The sequence below is a fragment of the Caretta caretta genome, chromosome 6 (assembly GCF_965140235.1).
Source record: "Caretta caretta isolate rCarCar2 chromosome 6, rCarCar1.hap1, whole genome shotgun sequence".
NCBI lineage: Eukaryota > Metazoa > Chordata > Testudines > Cheloniidae > Caretta > Caretta caretta.
In genome coordinates, this window is record NC_134211.1 from 125068288 (window position 1) to 125083827 (window position 15540).

The 15540-nt window shown below is 45.4% G+C and overlaps 1 protein-coding gene across 4 annotated transcripts in view; it reads right to left on the reverse strand.

Moving 5' to 3' along the window:
* Window positions 1-15540, reverse strand: part of GNG2 (G protein subunit gamma 2) — an 89019-nt gene that overhangs the window by 7147 nt on the left and 66332 nt on the right. For 3 of the 4 annotated variants that reach the window (XM_048852180.2, XM_048852181.2, XM_048852182.2), the window contains exons 2-3: window positions 2768-2832; window positions 198-313 (exon numbers count right to left, since the gene is read on the reverse strand). In XM_048852180.2, coding sequence (XP_048708137.1) covers window positions 198-284 — 87 coding nt within the window. In that variant the 5' untranslated portion in view covers window positions 285-313; window positions 2768-2832. Of the gene's footprint in view, window positions 1-197; window positions 314-1309; window positions 1460-2767; window positions 2833-15540 lie in introns of those variants that run through there. The other variant, XM_048852184.2, reaches the window with a different exon arrangement.

A 15540-nucleotide genomic window follows, 5' to 3' on the forward strand; every position in this document is an offset into this window, starting at 1 on the left:
AGCTAAATACACAGAGCTCTAGGACTTGAGGGACACTCTAGATCTCAAATCTCTAGCTTGTGTTTTATAAGACGGACTACATGGCTTCAGTAATCCTATCTGGCCTTAAAATCTATGACTTGATATGACTTGCAGAAGACTCATCATAGAACCACAAAGAACATGCTAGTTACCCAGTGCTTTCAACCATGCTTTACCTTTATTCTGTCAATGTTGGCCTCCATTTTCAGCTGTTCCACCAACTTCCTGGCTTGTGCGATGCTGGCGGTGTTGTTGCTGGCCATCTGAGTGGTGGTTGCGCTTTTCAGATGTGCTGTGGAAACCAAGTGAATTAAGGCAATACATCAGGGAACTAATAAACTGGATTTGTCGCAAGTGCCGCAGTGCCATGGAATCTAATAAAGGGTGTCTGTGATTAACAGAGATGTCGGTGTGTGTGTGTGTGAAGTTTAGTGTGGTCTCAATCCATTTTTTATATGGGTAAATGGCCTCAAAAGATGTAAAGCCTGGATGTAGTAACATTGTCATGCTTCTAGCAATGTTCCTCCTCTTTGCAGTGTCTATAGCAGTTAGGAGTCAAAAATTATAAGGGTCCCATAGCCAGAAGCACTATTCCAGCATTGAGCAATGTTCTCTCATCACACCACTACACACCAACAAAGTTAAATCTAGATTTGCCTGTTGGCGTTAGGTGAAAGAAGCAGGCCCACCGTTTATATCCTTACTTGGACAGGGAAAGGGAAGGAGATCTGGGGTTGGAGGCAGACGGGAACATACTTTAGTTTTACAGCTCTGGTGGGGCTGAGTCTCCAGTGCTGTAACCATCCATCACCTTGTTGTTCCCCATGGTAGATTTTTAAACTGCACTTAGCCTGCTCTTTGGGCTACTGCTGTTGCTCTGATGCAGACCAGCTGTAAAGCCAATGGTGTTTTCACTGTTGGCGTAATGCAGCAAGCTTTCTAGAGAGCAGATAGTTAAATCAGTAATTAGGATTTTCACTTCCAGGTGGGTAGGAGAGAGAAGTATCATTAATGGAGAAACTTTTCCCATTACCTTCCCAATCAGAACAACAGCGCTATAATTATGCACGGAATGCAAGCAAGCATTTCCTCCAGTCCTGGAACAAAGTAGCATCTACTATAAAAGCCCCTCTCAGTTTCAACTTTACATGTCAGCAAACGGATGTTTTCAACAAGGTCTCTAGTCGACAGCTTGAAGTGTCTTTCAAGCTGCCTGTAGCAGTAATATCAGTCATTATACTGTATTTAAATACCAAGCTTTACTATAAAATAATTAGGAAATACGCACCCGTGCAGTTAAGTAGTTGGCTGTAATATACCGATTTCTAGAGACAGACATGGTGCATTGGTCTAGCATTTCACTGTCCGCACAACAAGTGAGCATTTAGATGCAAAACAGGATATTGTCACTTCCTGTTTCTTTAGGGTTTCCTACAAAAGGATAACTGCAATCGTTCATTATGTTGCCAAGTCTACACGGTCTCTATAAAGCATGCTTTTTTAAGTTGGCTCTGCCTACACTGGTCAGAAAAACCAGTGTGTGCATCTTTCCAGCAAGGGCTCCATTTAAGCAGGATTAGTACTTTGCAAGCACAGACATGATCAATGTAAGACATGAGACACAGTTGAAGTGCATTGGGCTATCCCAGGCGGAGCTAGGAGAATAAACGGACTTTTCAGATTTCTGGCAGTTCCGGGGTTGGAGGGGGGCGGGAAATCAGTTTGTGTCCAGCTGAAACTGAAATTTTTGGAGAATTGAAAGATTTTATTTCAGGTATTTTAATAAAATGAAGGGCTCAATTCATAAAAGCTGAGGAGGCAGCAGTAATGCATCCCCCATAGCCTTTAGCCTGGTGGTGAGAGCACTCACCTGGGATGTGAGAAAGCCAGGTTCGAATCTCTGCTCCTGCCCCCCCGAGGCGTGTGCCCAAAGCACCAGGCTATTGTCTATTCTGGGCTCTCTCTCAATCTCACAGGCTGAAGATGTTCCACTTCGTCCAAACAAACAGTCACTGGAGCAGGGATTGGAACCCAGATATCCCCCCCGCTCCCAACTGGGGACAGTCAGGCGTTCTCACTCTTTCTCCCAGCCAATGACTATCCAAATATTTTATCATTTCTCCATGGGCACATGTAAGAATTTCTGAGCTAGAAAGACCAAGCTAGAGTCAGCTCCGTATTCTCTATGGCCCATATTTTCCTTCAGAGAGATAACGAGTAAGGGGGCAGAGAGGCATTTCTTCAAAATAACCCCCCCTCAAGGGATCTCCAACTGGCTCTGAAAACCGTCAGAAGGTCTAGTTTTGGCCATTTTAACCTGAGCCAGCTTAAAGGGAAGGATCCAAGGGTGGTCACCCTACAGCGCTTGTGTTAAATCCTTCAACTCAGGAACTCATCTTGGGGACTGCTCAGAGAAAACCAGAGCCTGACATGAAGCCACTGCAGTGCAGTTCCCATTCAGGCCTGTCAGCTTAGGATATGCTGGGGTAGCAACGAGGAGCAAGTGGCAAAGAAAGCTCATAGTGGGTTCTGGGAGGGCGCAAGCCCACCCATGGCTAAATGACTCTCCACCAGCCTATGGGGACGATGCACTGAGTCCGGGACTCAGGCTGGTAGGTAGGATGCGTGTTTCAAGGAGACCTTGAACTCGAAGAAGAGCTCTCCACAAAAACCCCTCCTGATCCCCATGCCTTCTCCACACCCAATGTGCCCTTTGCACTTAGAATTAAGTAACAAAGTGTTTTACCAAAACGGTCTTCTCCGTGATTTGCTTCTCTAGTGAAAGGTCTGCTGATCTTCAATAGTCAATACCTTTAAGTGGGGAAAAAAAAAAAAAAAAATTTATTAGACTGACACTTTACATTAGATCAAGGTCGTTGAATGACTGCGACGGTACAGACAGTACTTGGAAAGGAAGAGGTGTCAAAACATCATTCAGAGGCTCAGCAAGCTTTAAAACTCAGTTCAGAAAGGCAGAATGTACTGGGGGGGTGGGGTTATTCCAAGATGCTTGGTGAGATGACGTATTGATTTTTATTCTATTCACTTTTCCGTACTCCAACAGGGGTGAGACTAGGAGGGCGGAGTTTCAGGATTTCCGACAGAAATTCCTTCCACTTGTCTCATTCCTCATATAAACAGGCCCGGTCTAGTCATAAGCATCAGAGGATGACTGATAGGTACACAGACCGATCAAATACCGATTCCAATTCACTAGACTAGGAAGAAAGTTACACTACGTTTACCTTATTTACAAGACTTTTTAATTCACTTGGGTCAGGAATGGACTGAGAAATGTTTCAAGAGGAAAAAAACATTTTACAATGAAGGAGATCTGTCATTACATGTGCATTTAATTTATATTACATAGAATACATGAGGGTGATATGGTATAACATCGTCAGTGGCCCTCAGTTGGAAAAGCCAAACTGGACAGTCTCTATGTAAAAGAATAAATGGACACAAATCAGATGTCAAGAACTATAACATTCATAAACCAGTTGGAGAACACTTCAATCTCTCTGGTCACTCAATTACAGACTTAAAAGTCGCAATATTACAACAAAAAGACTTCAAAAACAGACTCCAACGAGAGACTGCTGAATTGGAATTAATTTGCAAACTGGATACAATTAAGTTAGTCTTGAATAGAGACTGGGAGTGGATGGCTCATTACACAAACTATTCCCCCCCCCCCAACGCTCCTCAAACATTCTTTTTAACTGCTGGAAATGGCCCACCTTGATCATCACTACAAAAGGTTCTCTCCCCCCCGCCCCCCGCTCTCCTGCTGGTAATAGCTCATCTTAAGTGATCACTCATTACAGTGTGTATGATAACACCCATTTTTTCCATGTTCTGTGTGTATATAAATCTCCTCACTGTATTTTCCACTGAATGCATTCGATGAAGTGAGCTGTAGCTCACGAAAGCTTATGCTCAAATAAATTGGTTAGTCTAAGGTGCCACAAGTCCTCCTTTTCTTCCTGCATAGCTCAGTTATGCAACCACACCACATTCCTGCTATTAGAACTGTAATATCATGCTACAGCACCCCTTCATGTATTCTATTTTATATAGATTGTGTGATATGCACACAGATTATCTAGACAAACACGGAACTGTATAAGGAAATTATAAGACGACATTTTAAGAAGCAAGCTAGAGTTCTGAGATTTAAGATAAGTTGTTAAGCCTCTTCAGACAATACTTTATACATAACTACAACAGCAGTTGACCTCTTCCTCACTGAATTGCAGAGTGCATTAAATTCTATTAGATTTGTAGCTGAAAGATGGTTTGTTGGAGATCTGCTTGGAGAAGCAAGCCCTTTAGGGACCAGTGCACCCACAATGTCACTGCTTCCTGCCAACCCCTGGAGCAAGCACTGTTTACAGTTTACCGCCTGTTGATTTAGGAGCCTGGAATGCTGGAAGGAGTTCACTGGGTTAGAGTCTGCCTTTCATACAGATGTCCGCATTTACACTAGCTAATCTACATGTAAACTGACAAACTTGTTGCTTTGTGGTTAGCAGTGAACCGCTGTGACAGAGAAATACAGACAAGAGCTGGAAGAAAACAAGATAGCTTTCCTGTGCAGCTCTCTGCATGGTTCAGAGTACAGGGTAAGTTCATTTCAACTTTAGACTTGCTCCTCCTTACACACCTGGAGCTATTTCAGAGAAGTAAATGTTTGACCAAGATCAATACATGCATGATAAAATGAACTAATTGGCTACAGATGTGTCTCCAAGTGCCATTCTCTACAGTGCAGGCTTTTTTAAGCCAGTGAAGACAGACTGGGACCTAGTCTGGGTAAATTTGCCCAGTTTCATTGTGAAAAGCTTTTCAGCAGCTGCTAACATTTGAATGCGGTGTTCCCTAGCGGAACCTGGTGGGAGGAGCGATTCCTGTCTACCCCACAGGGAAGACCAAGTCATTTCTACTGCAGTTGCATCTCGAGGTCCCAGCTAAGCTCAGGCTCCCCTTGTTCCAGATCCTGTCCAAACATGCAGCAGCAGGGTGGCCAAATTTCTAATGTCCGAAAACCAGGCCCTGCCCAGCCCATGCCTTGCCCCCAAAGCCCCACTCACCCCTCTCCTGAGGTCCCACCCCTCTCCCCGCCTCACCTCCAGCATGAATAGCCCCAAGGGACTTGCGAACCCCAGCTCCAGCAGGCTGCCAGGGAGTAAAGGTCAGAAGAGCCCTGCAGCCACACAGGAGCAGCCCCCTTCCCCGCCCCCTCCCCCTCCGCTGCCCACCCCAGAGCACAGCCAGAAAAAGCACCTGGCTGGCAGGGCAGCTCGCCTCTCTCCCTCCTGGGGAACGATCCCTGCCCGCTGAGAGCTCCTTACCCCACTCGCCATGGGCCCTGCACTCTGGCCTCTGCTGCCACCCTGCAAACCATGCTCCCCGAGCTGGTGCCTGGCGTCCTGCTGCAGGACTTGCCGCTTCAGGGCTGGCCAACAGGCTGCCACTATTCCCCCACCCGCAGTAACCAGACTTTTAGTGTCCGGTCAGTACAGCTGACTGGACACTGTCAGGTTTCCTTTTCAAGGGGTCTTTCTGGTCAAAAGCCGGACAACTCTAAGCAGGAGGCACTTCCTAGCCCAGTGAATTTACAGTCTGAAGACACAAAGGTAGGAGGAATAAACAGAGGCACAGAGCCAGAAAGTAACTTGCCCAAGGTCATACAGCAGGTCAGCGGCAGAGTTGAAGTCAGGTCAGCTGACTCCCAGTCCAGTGATCAAGCCACTACACCACACTACCTCAAGTGCCCTGAGAGCCTCAGATGAAAAGTGTTCCTGTACATACAGAGCATTATTACAGCATTTCCTTCAGAGTGAAACAGGACAGTTAGGGTTGCAAAACAGTTTCCAACTAGCTCAGAGCCCTGAAGAATTCACCTGGTGGGGTGATGTTCTCCACAGACACTTGGTCTTTGCTCAAAGGGATTTTTTTAGAAAGTCCCTTTCACCATTTTTGAGTTGGGATGGGAAATATTTCCTTTCCACACCATGAAAACCCTAGACATTCCCCCCTCCCCATAATTTAAAGAAGGGGAAAGGAGATTTGGCATGTAAATAGTCTTCATTGGGAAGCAAGCCCATAGGCAGAGATCACATCACGGGGGGGGGGGGGGGGGGGGCACAAAAGGCAGGCAGGTTTGATAAATCAGGCAAGTAAAACAAGCAGAAAAGCACCCTTGCCTGTATTGTCTACAGGCTGGGGACAGAACTAGAGGGAAAAATCCCTTTGTCTATGCTATCCCTTAGGGAGACCTGTACAGTCTCCCCTACTCACAGGGTGATCACTCTGTGAAATCAGTCCCCTCCAGAGCTGCAGTTTCCCCTTACCAGGGCAGCCTCCTCCCTTTATATCCAAGTCCCCTTTGATTATTAACTGCAGCTGGAGGACCCTCCATCCAGGTCTGATGCTTCTGGCAGGTGTTCCTGATTTAACTCCTTGTTTCCAGGTCAGATCATTAACCCCTTGCTGCCCTCACCTGAGGCGGAGCTTGTGTACCTCACCACAGTCCATAGCTAAGTACGGGATGGGGAAGAAAGGAATTAACATTTGAAGACTGCAGAGTGTACATAGACAGCAGAAAGCATTAGCAAGTCTGACAGCTCGCACTTTGAGACACACGCTCTGGAAAGTGCAAACTACTGAGAATGTGCAATAGCCACTGACTGGCGCCAGCTTGCTCTACCTTTGAATGTCTTTTCTCATTATTTTCCCCCTTTTTACCCCTTTCCTACCAGGAGCAGCCCCCAAAGTGGAGAGTCCAGGGGGTGCAGACATGCATGATCGTAAAGTTAAAGTACCTTTGTGTTTGCAAGATTGGGGGCTGCTGTCGCAAAGTCAATCAGAAAAAAATGAAGGGACCATGTTAGTTCAATTTTCCACAGCCGTGCTCATTTAGCTGTGTTGCATTTTTATTTTTCCCTCCTCCCTTCTGAAATATGCACGCGAGCATGTTACTGTTTATGTTGGTAAAGTGAAGAGCCTGACTTTGCGATGCTCTGACTGGTTTCCCTAAGAAAACAGCAACGTTAGAGGGCCGAACCCTGCTCACCATTCTCTCTGAATAGCCCCATTGGATTCAGGGCGGTTACACATGCGAAGGTGAGTAGGATTTGCTGTAGAAGGTGGTTTTTAGCTCTGTTATCTGAAAAGGGTCATAGCTCAGTGATCAAGGAGACATCAGAAGTAAAAAAAGAGTGACAGAAAATCAATGCCTTTCGTACGCTATTCAAGAGCTGTTCACGATGCATGAATGCCATTTCTCATTTGAGGACATATGAAAAAAGGCCTTGCCGTTGAGCTAAAGCTCCCGTCTCCGCCTCCATCATTCCCCCTGGATCCTTCCATTTAAAATGCAGGCAGACCCCCGCTGGCTCCAGGAGGCTCAGCACTGGCTCAGCTGCCGGGAGAGGCTCTGAGGAATCCCAGGAAATGATGGCCAACCAGAGAGTGGGGCTGATAGGGAGGATGGGGATAGGAAATGCCCAGACCTATGACGTGTATAAGGGATGGTGACACCTCAGGCAGAAACAGGGATTAACGTCGACTTGAAACTAAACAACATGGTTCATTTTGACTCTCTTGGCTGAAAATTCCAGACATCAACTTTTCCCAATAGAAAACTTTTATTTCAAAGAAACCCCATTTCCCAATGGGAAAATGTTTAGTTTGAAATTTTTCTTCCAGCCCCAATTGTAAATTGCAGGATTGGGGCCTCTGATAGGACACGAACATGAGCATTTACCTTAACATATTAATATTTGATATTTCCAGATAGAAAATATTCCTAAAGAACAGAACAAATATAAAATTGTGTTTTTCTTTGAGACCATTACTGACATGCCTTTCAAAGTGTATGATTAGAGATGAAATTAAAAACTTATCAGTTGGTAGAAAGGTACTTCTGAGCAGAGGCTATGAATCAGAGACTGGGGCAGAGAAGGAGAATTGCAAAGAAGTTATGTGAAAGAGCGCCCTGCTGCAGGGAGCAAAATTGTGACCTGAATTAAAAGCAAAAAGAAAAATCCACTATCTACATTCCTGGGATCTCCCAAAGCTAGCAGTGACCCTATTCCTCAATAAGGAAAATTTAAAAATTTTGCAGTGAGTGATGCTTTCGTTCACTTTTTCCTTATCAAGTATGAGTGTGTGAAAGCAGGGTGTTATATGCAATTCCCATCTTTTGCTCTTATCAAAGCTTCCTTTCTGCTTAGCTAGAGATTTACAGTTTGAAACAGCACCATCCTTGGCCATGGAAGACTCTGAATGTAGCTGAAATGATATTGCTCTGATCCTCAGGGTGGCACTCAGAAGGTCCACAGCCTTCATGTGCTATGTAGCAGGGGCTCCTTCTGCTGGGGACGTGCTGCCCAAACTACTCTCCACGGCTCTGTGGTATGTGGACTGCAGGCCAAGTAAGTAAGCCCACAAGTGAGGAAGTGTGAGGTGTAAACTACTTGCAATATTGTCATTTGGCCACTAGATGTCTCTGTATGGTGTACCGGGATTCAGCCAGGGTGCAGTCCCTGGTAAGTAGAGGAGACACAGCTAGAGCTCAAGCTGTGTGGAAGCCCATGTGTGTGTCTGTAGTTTGCAGTTGCCTTGCTCAATAAATGCATCCTGCTGAAGATGGACTATGACTCTGTGTATCTTGCCTAGAAGATTTTGGGGTGGTGCAGCAGCTAAGGAAGAAACTGCAGCTCCGAACCTCTGCACCAATTACTTCCCAGGGTGAAACTCCATCAAACACAACACATTTACTGAAGTTGTGCACAGGGGCTAGGATTTTTCCCTCAGTAATTCATCTTCACAGCAAATTTTTAAGATTATAAATTTTGAAGTGCTGATCATATACTACCCACCGTGTTCAAATACCCATCTTTTCAACCACAATTTTAAATGCACGCTTTTCATCTTATACGACGTTGATTTAAATTGCTATTTTGACAATACCAACTCTACTTTTGCAAAGCTTTTAATTCTTCTCAGTTCAGTTTCACTGTGGAGCTTTTCTGAATGTAAGTTTGTACATTATTTTCAAACCAATCAACCACACAACTACGCACAAGCATACACCTCCAGGAAACCGTGGACAATCTTTGGTCAATAATAAGTTCAGATACAAGAGCACTCAATAAAATTAAAAAGAAACAAAGCACAGCTGGAGAAAAGAAATGCTTTTTTACACAATGCATAATTACCCTGTGGAACTCATTATTGCTAGATATTGAGAGCAAGAGCTTAGCTGATTGAAAAAGGATAGACATTTATACAGATAACAAGAGCATCTACAGTCATATTAGACAAAGGAAAAAGCGTATAAAAAGGGCTATAAACCTCAGGTTCCAAAGAATATGCCAACACTCATGAGTGTTTGGAAGAAACTTCTCCTATTATCAGGTTATTGCATAATTATTGCATAATTATCCACTTAAGATTTTTGGCACCTTCCTCTGAAACATCTGGTGCTGGCCGCTTTCAGAGACAGGATGTTGAACTAGCTGGATGATTGGTAAGATCCAAAGATGGTCCAAATACAGTGGTATGTCAGCTGCCATTGGGTGGATTTGTGCAGAAACAATAACACAGAGATTATTATTGCAGAATATGTGTGCATGCGTGTATAGTTAGGTATCCTATTTGTGTTACTGGGATTTCCCAGTATCACTTTCCTGCTTTTTTGTTAGACAATACACGCCACCCATTATCTCGAATAAGATTCTCATAGCACAGATGTAGTAATTATGCAGGACAGCATTTTCCAGTGGTAAATTGGAACCAATTTAATCAGAGCCAAAGGGAAGTCAAGAGAAAATCCAAGACCAATAGTCTACCTGAATCTTAAGAAAACATACTAAGAAGCAACTTAACTTTACAGCAGTTCCTGAATCCCAATGAAGAATGAACTTTTTTAATATCTAATATAAATAAGAAAACCACATTAAAATATAGCAATATCCATTCTATAACAAAGAAAGGAATTTTTCTTCTTTGCAGGGAAAAGAAACCTTTTAGTGAAATTCACAATGGAATACAGACAGCCTCTTCTATCTGCAGCTTAATGATGCACATGTTTCGGATAATGGGGTTCTTGCCTTGGAGACCGCAGGTTAATGAGTAAGGATACTGTTTATTTCCATGATAATGATGTTTATAAAGTATAGTATATAGGTACTATGTCCCTGGGGTATTACACTTCAGTTACAGCTGTGTATTTCTCACGATTGTTTTGTTCCTTATCCTGTGTACACAGGGATTGTGGATTATTTATGGCATTTTGTAATGGGCTGGATTCATCTGACAAGCAAAACACAAGAAACTCAGACACTTCTCCAGGCCCTAAAACTTTCCAGCTGGGTTAGCCTCCCCAGTGCCTACACTCAGAAGAGCTAACCGACTTGTCTGAATTTCCCAGTTTTTAAAAAATAAATAAGAGTGCTTTGTATACTTGAGCAACATTTTCCTCTTTGATGCTTTTTTGGCTCCAGAACTGCAGACTGGCCACTTGTGTTCAGAGGAAAAATACTTCCATTTGAACAGAAAAACTAAGACCTTTCCCCCTAAGAACTATGGTAACTGGAGATCCTAGGCCAGGCTTTATTCATCTGAATCCCGTGTTTCTGAATTTATTTCATGCCGTACTTTAGAGTTCGAAAATACATGGAATTTAAAATGGTGCTGTCTACCAAAAACACCTTTCATGTTGTTCATTATTCTCAGGGTAACACCCTTATTTGGCCATTTACACTTGTTGCCTTCAAATTTAAAAATTACATTAAAATTACATTAAAAAACATTTTGTCATTGCCCTTTAAAGCCCCGATCCTGCAAATAAGCCATGCGGAGCCCTACAGGAGTCAGTGGGCCTTAGCCCAGGTGAACGGGTCCACCTGCATGGATCCCCTAGGTCCTGACCTAGGTCTACCCAGAGGGTGCTCGACCCCCCCTTGACCTCTGCCCTAGGCCTGCCCCCACTCCACCCCTTCCTACAAGCCCCTACCCCTGCCCTGCCTCTTCCTGCCCCTGCTCCGCCCAGACCCTGCCTCCACCTCCCCTCCTCCCCACAAGGCCCCTCCCCTGTCCCACCTCTTCCTGTCCCCGCTCCACCCCCTCCCTGCTCCCACCCCATAGCGAACCTGTCCCTGTTTCAGTCCTCCCTCTCCCTCCAAGCACCTCCTGCATGCCACAGAACAGCTGATCGCAGTGGGCGGGAGGCGCTGGGAGGGAGGGAGAGGAGTTGACCAGCGGGGTGCCGACAGGCGGGAGGCGCTGGCAGGAAGGAGGGGAGCTCGCCTTGCTAATTTTTTTCTGCACCCATGGAGTCGGCGTCTCTGATGGATCCTATTGCAGGATCATGACCCAATGCTTCAGTTCAGCAAGGAACTTAAGCCCACGACATCATTGGCAATACTCACATGTTTAGAGTTACGTATGTACTTAAACTTAGACTCTGACCCAGCAAGTTCTTAGAACTTAGAGAGCGTTTTACCTATGGGACGTGATGATTCGGGCAGCTTTCAGGGTAAGCATTAAACACAGGGGCCCATCACTTACCCTGTTTATCCATCTTTGCTATGTAAGTGTTCAGTGGATCAAGCAGTTGTCTGTTTGGAAGTGCCTTGGCTTGATTCTCTCTTCCTCAGAAGACATTTGTACTCAGTCCATCATTTTAGGACTAACACAGAGAACCTATTTTCCCCCACAATTATTGTGAATTTTGTTCGTCTCTGCCTTTGTTTTGTATTGCACGGACGCCCCGTATCTTCACCCAGGTGAATGGTGGTTGTAGCCTAACGTGTCTTTTCTGAATGTTAATCAACACTATATTCCATCGTGTTCCTATGACTTCTTTCCAGTCCTGCTGCAGTCATTTAACTCATGCTAAATTTGGAAAATACCTTTTTCTAGAATGGCCCATGATGGTACCAACTAATGGGAACATACTGCATGCACAGAACAGAAAGTCTAATTTCATTTTGATCCCAAACCACTGGAGACTTTTTTAAATCAATGGTAGATTAATTTACAAAGTTGCCTGCTACTCCCTATCCAATACAAGTCTGTAGAGTGTTAAGATTCACTGAGCTACTCTAGCTAATAAGAACCATGCCTTTCCCTGTATCTTCCCCTCTAGAAGAACTCAGCAATGGCAAAGAGAAATGTAAATGGGTCGTGAAGTCAATGGTGCTACGCTCATTTATATCAGTTGAGGATCAGGCCCATGTGAGTCCACCAAGTTTATAATCCGGTTTCACCAACTCCCCCGCCTCCAAGAGATGGTGCCACTTCCCTGGAGTGGGGAAGGCCACCACAGCCCACACTAGGCAGAGACCCAAGGGAATAAATGCAGAAGGCAGGCCCCCAAGTGCCGAGACGCCATCTGCTTCTGTGCTCCCTCCAGTCCCGCTGTAGCAATGGGGCCAGGGCTAGCAATGACATTAACCTGCCTCCCGCTCAGCTCCCACCCATCACTCCTCTGTAGGCTCAGAGCTGCAGCCAGGTGACTTTATGGCACATTTTACAGCGCAAACCCTGCTGTTCTGACAGGTGAACATGCAACGTAGAGCAGTTATTCCTTTGACTCCTGCCCTCTTCCCCAGACCCGTAGAGCCAGATGTGCCCCAAATGAGGGCGGGGAGAGGCAGTTACCAGATGAAATGCTATCACACAGCTCCTTTTCCCCCTCCTCACAGGCTGGGAGAGCGGGCTCCCCTCCACACAGCATGAATGGGTGGGACCACTTGGATCATGGGACTTGAAAGTGTCTTGGAACTGGTGAGGTTCAGACCGCGCCATATCCTGGGTACAGCCCAGAAAGGACAGGTGGCTTGGTCTCTCCCACCAAGGGACAATCACTCCAGATTGCCCTTCCTGCTCAGCACTCTGGGAGGATCTGTAGCATCCTTCCAGGCAGGCCTAAGGCTGTTTCCTTTCTAGCTGATTGTTGGCCATGGGGTTATTTTTGTGGCTGAGGGTAAGTTATTCATTGTATGCAGGGGTGGGTCCTTGACAAACTTTGGCTTTATGAGTCCGCATTGGCACTCAGTTACCCTCTGGTCTGACACCTCCACTGCAACACGTAGATACACTCCAGACTTACACCTATGTAAATGGGTTCAATACCTGGCTCATACTGGATGAAGAGTCCAATAGAAACTAGGTTTGGAAGGTTTTCGCCCAGAATTCCAGGTTCCAGCCTCCATCTTCTAAAGACTGGCTCAGCTTACCCAGAAACCACCTCACCCCTTGTGATCAGGTCTAGTGAGGAAGAAGTGCCCAATGGTTAGGGTGCCAGCAGGGTTCAAAAAGTGATCCTGGCAAAGTTAATTAGAACCAGACTGATTGCAATGGGAGCGAGGAACCTAGATGCTTTTAAAAATCTCACTAGGTCCCTGCCTGCAGCTTTCGGTGCCTAAATACCTTGGCAAACCTGGCCCTCAGACATTTCTGCACACAGAACTTTTCTATACACTGGAGGTGTTTATAACAGCATAGCTTATTCCTACGGGTACAACGATTTCGGTAATGGGGGAAAAACCTCCCTCCCCATTGAAATAGTTTAACCGGATATAGACCAGGCCCTGATCTCTCTGTGCCTCAGTTTCCCATCTGTAAAATGGGGATGTTACAATGTATTTAGCCTCCAGACAGTGTTAAGACTGTGAGCTACCTCAGCCATCCCACAACAGCCGCAGTCCACAGAAATAATGGCACTGTTATCCTCAAGAGGGAGTTGGTTGTTTTTTATTTTTATGTGTGTGTGTGTGTAAGAGAGAGAGAGAGCGCGCGCGAGCAAGTGCTTTCTCAGAAACTGCCCCCCACGCCCTCCGGGATCAGGCGTGACCATGAAACTCGGTAACCTCACAGCAAAAAGCAAATCCCAGTTCCCAAGCCTAGTTCACAAAACGACCACAACCACCGCCCAAAGTCCGGTCCCTGCAGACCGGAGGTGAGAAAGGTAAAGATACCGGTGAGAGGACTGAGCCTAATGTTAGGGGGTGATGAGTCTAGTGCAAGAACACAGACCCACAGATCTGATAGGACAGCTGTAAATAAGTAACTATTTTTCCCCCCCATCTACATAATTCCCCCCACTATTATCTCTCTCTGCCGTGGGAATCCCTCAGGCTAAGCTGTGAAAGCTGGTTGGGGTATTTTTTTTCAGTATTATTGTTGCTTCTGAAAAGGTTTCCCTCTAAAATAAGCCGCTCATAGTTTGAAAACAATTTTTATTAACCCCACCTTCAACAGCCTACACTGATCAAAATAATAAAGCCAGGGGCCAAATCTCCAGCAGGAGTAATTTGATGCAGTTCTATTCACTTCAACACAGCTGATGATCCAGCCCAAAGGTATGAAAGATTTAATGATGCCCAAGTGACACGTATTTCATTATTTTCTTAACAAAGGGGAAAAAAATGAAACATTAAAATCGGGCCGAGGGGTTTCCTTAACTGGAACAAAGGTTTTGATTCATAAATCATGGTTAGTGTTCACACACTTAAGGATGCTTTCTTTTTAATGCAGTCTGTATTTGTGTGTGATTTATGAGGCGGTCTTTCAATTTTGAAAAGCAGTTCACAAATTGGAGGGGAGCCAGCAAAAAAGAGTGGTAACGAGGGAGTTTCCATAGAAATGGGTTCATTATCATGCTAGCATCGGATACCTTCTGAGAGCAGGAGCGGGGGAGGGTCCCAGGAAAAGTTCAGTTTATCATCATAGAGGTCTTTAAAAACAATGTTGTTTTGTTGCTGAGCCTTGTTCCTGGACAAGTCTCCCACTTGGGCTGGGTTTTTTGGCATGTTTGGCATGGTGATTGTGCGAACAATTGCTTAAAGCAGGCCAAAGGGAACTTGATGGGACATTTTGGTCCACTGAGCCCCCCTGCAAATAAGGACTTGCAGTGATTTCAGAGCAATCTGGGATTTGTGACAGTTTGGTAAGCAGTCCCAGAGTTTCACTGAACGTCACTGAAAAGGCAAGCTATCAAAGCGAGTCCAGGTGGATTGTTTTTAAAGGGCACAAAAAGCATTTCAGGGTACACTCCATGGTAGGGTTTAATAAAGAATACTGAATAAACCTTCGGCATTTCGATTGAAAGTGTAGTACACCATCCAAAGAGAGATTTGCTTGTCCAGGTTGGGACTAGTATCATCCAAGTTAGAAAATGATGATTTGGGTTTGGGAGAGAGACAAACTCAGACAGCTGGGTTAACTTCAGCACTGCTGGTTCATAGTATGCAGCCCACTGGGCCCCAGGAGAAATGCATCCCTAAGGAAGGCGGATGGTGTTTCTGTCTCTGCTCTACCCCAGGGATGTGCTGTGGGATTGGGCAGGTGAAGTAGCTCCTCCTTTAGACTGGGGCCACCCAGGAGGGTCACTGGCGGAGAAACTCCTTCACTGGGACAGCAACGGAAGTTTCTTCCGCCCCTGCAATGCCCCTTTTTGCATCAGCGACACCCACTTAGGCTGCTATCCATAAAGAGGGAGAG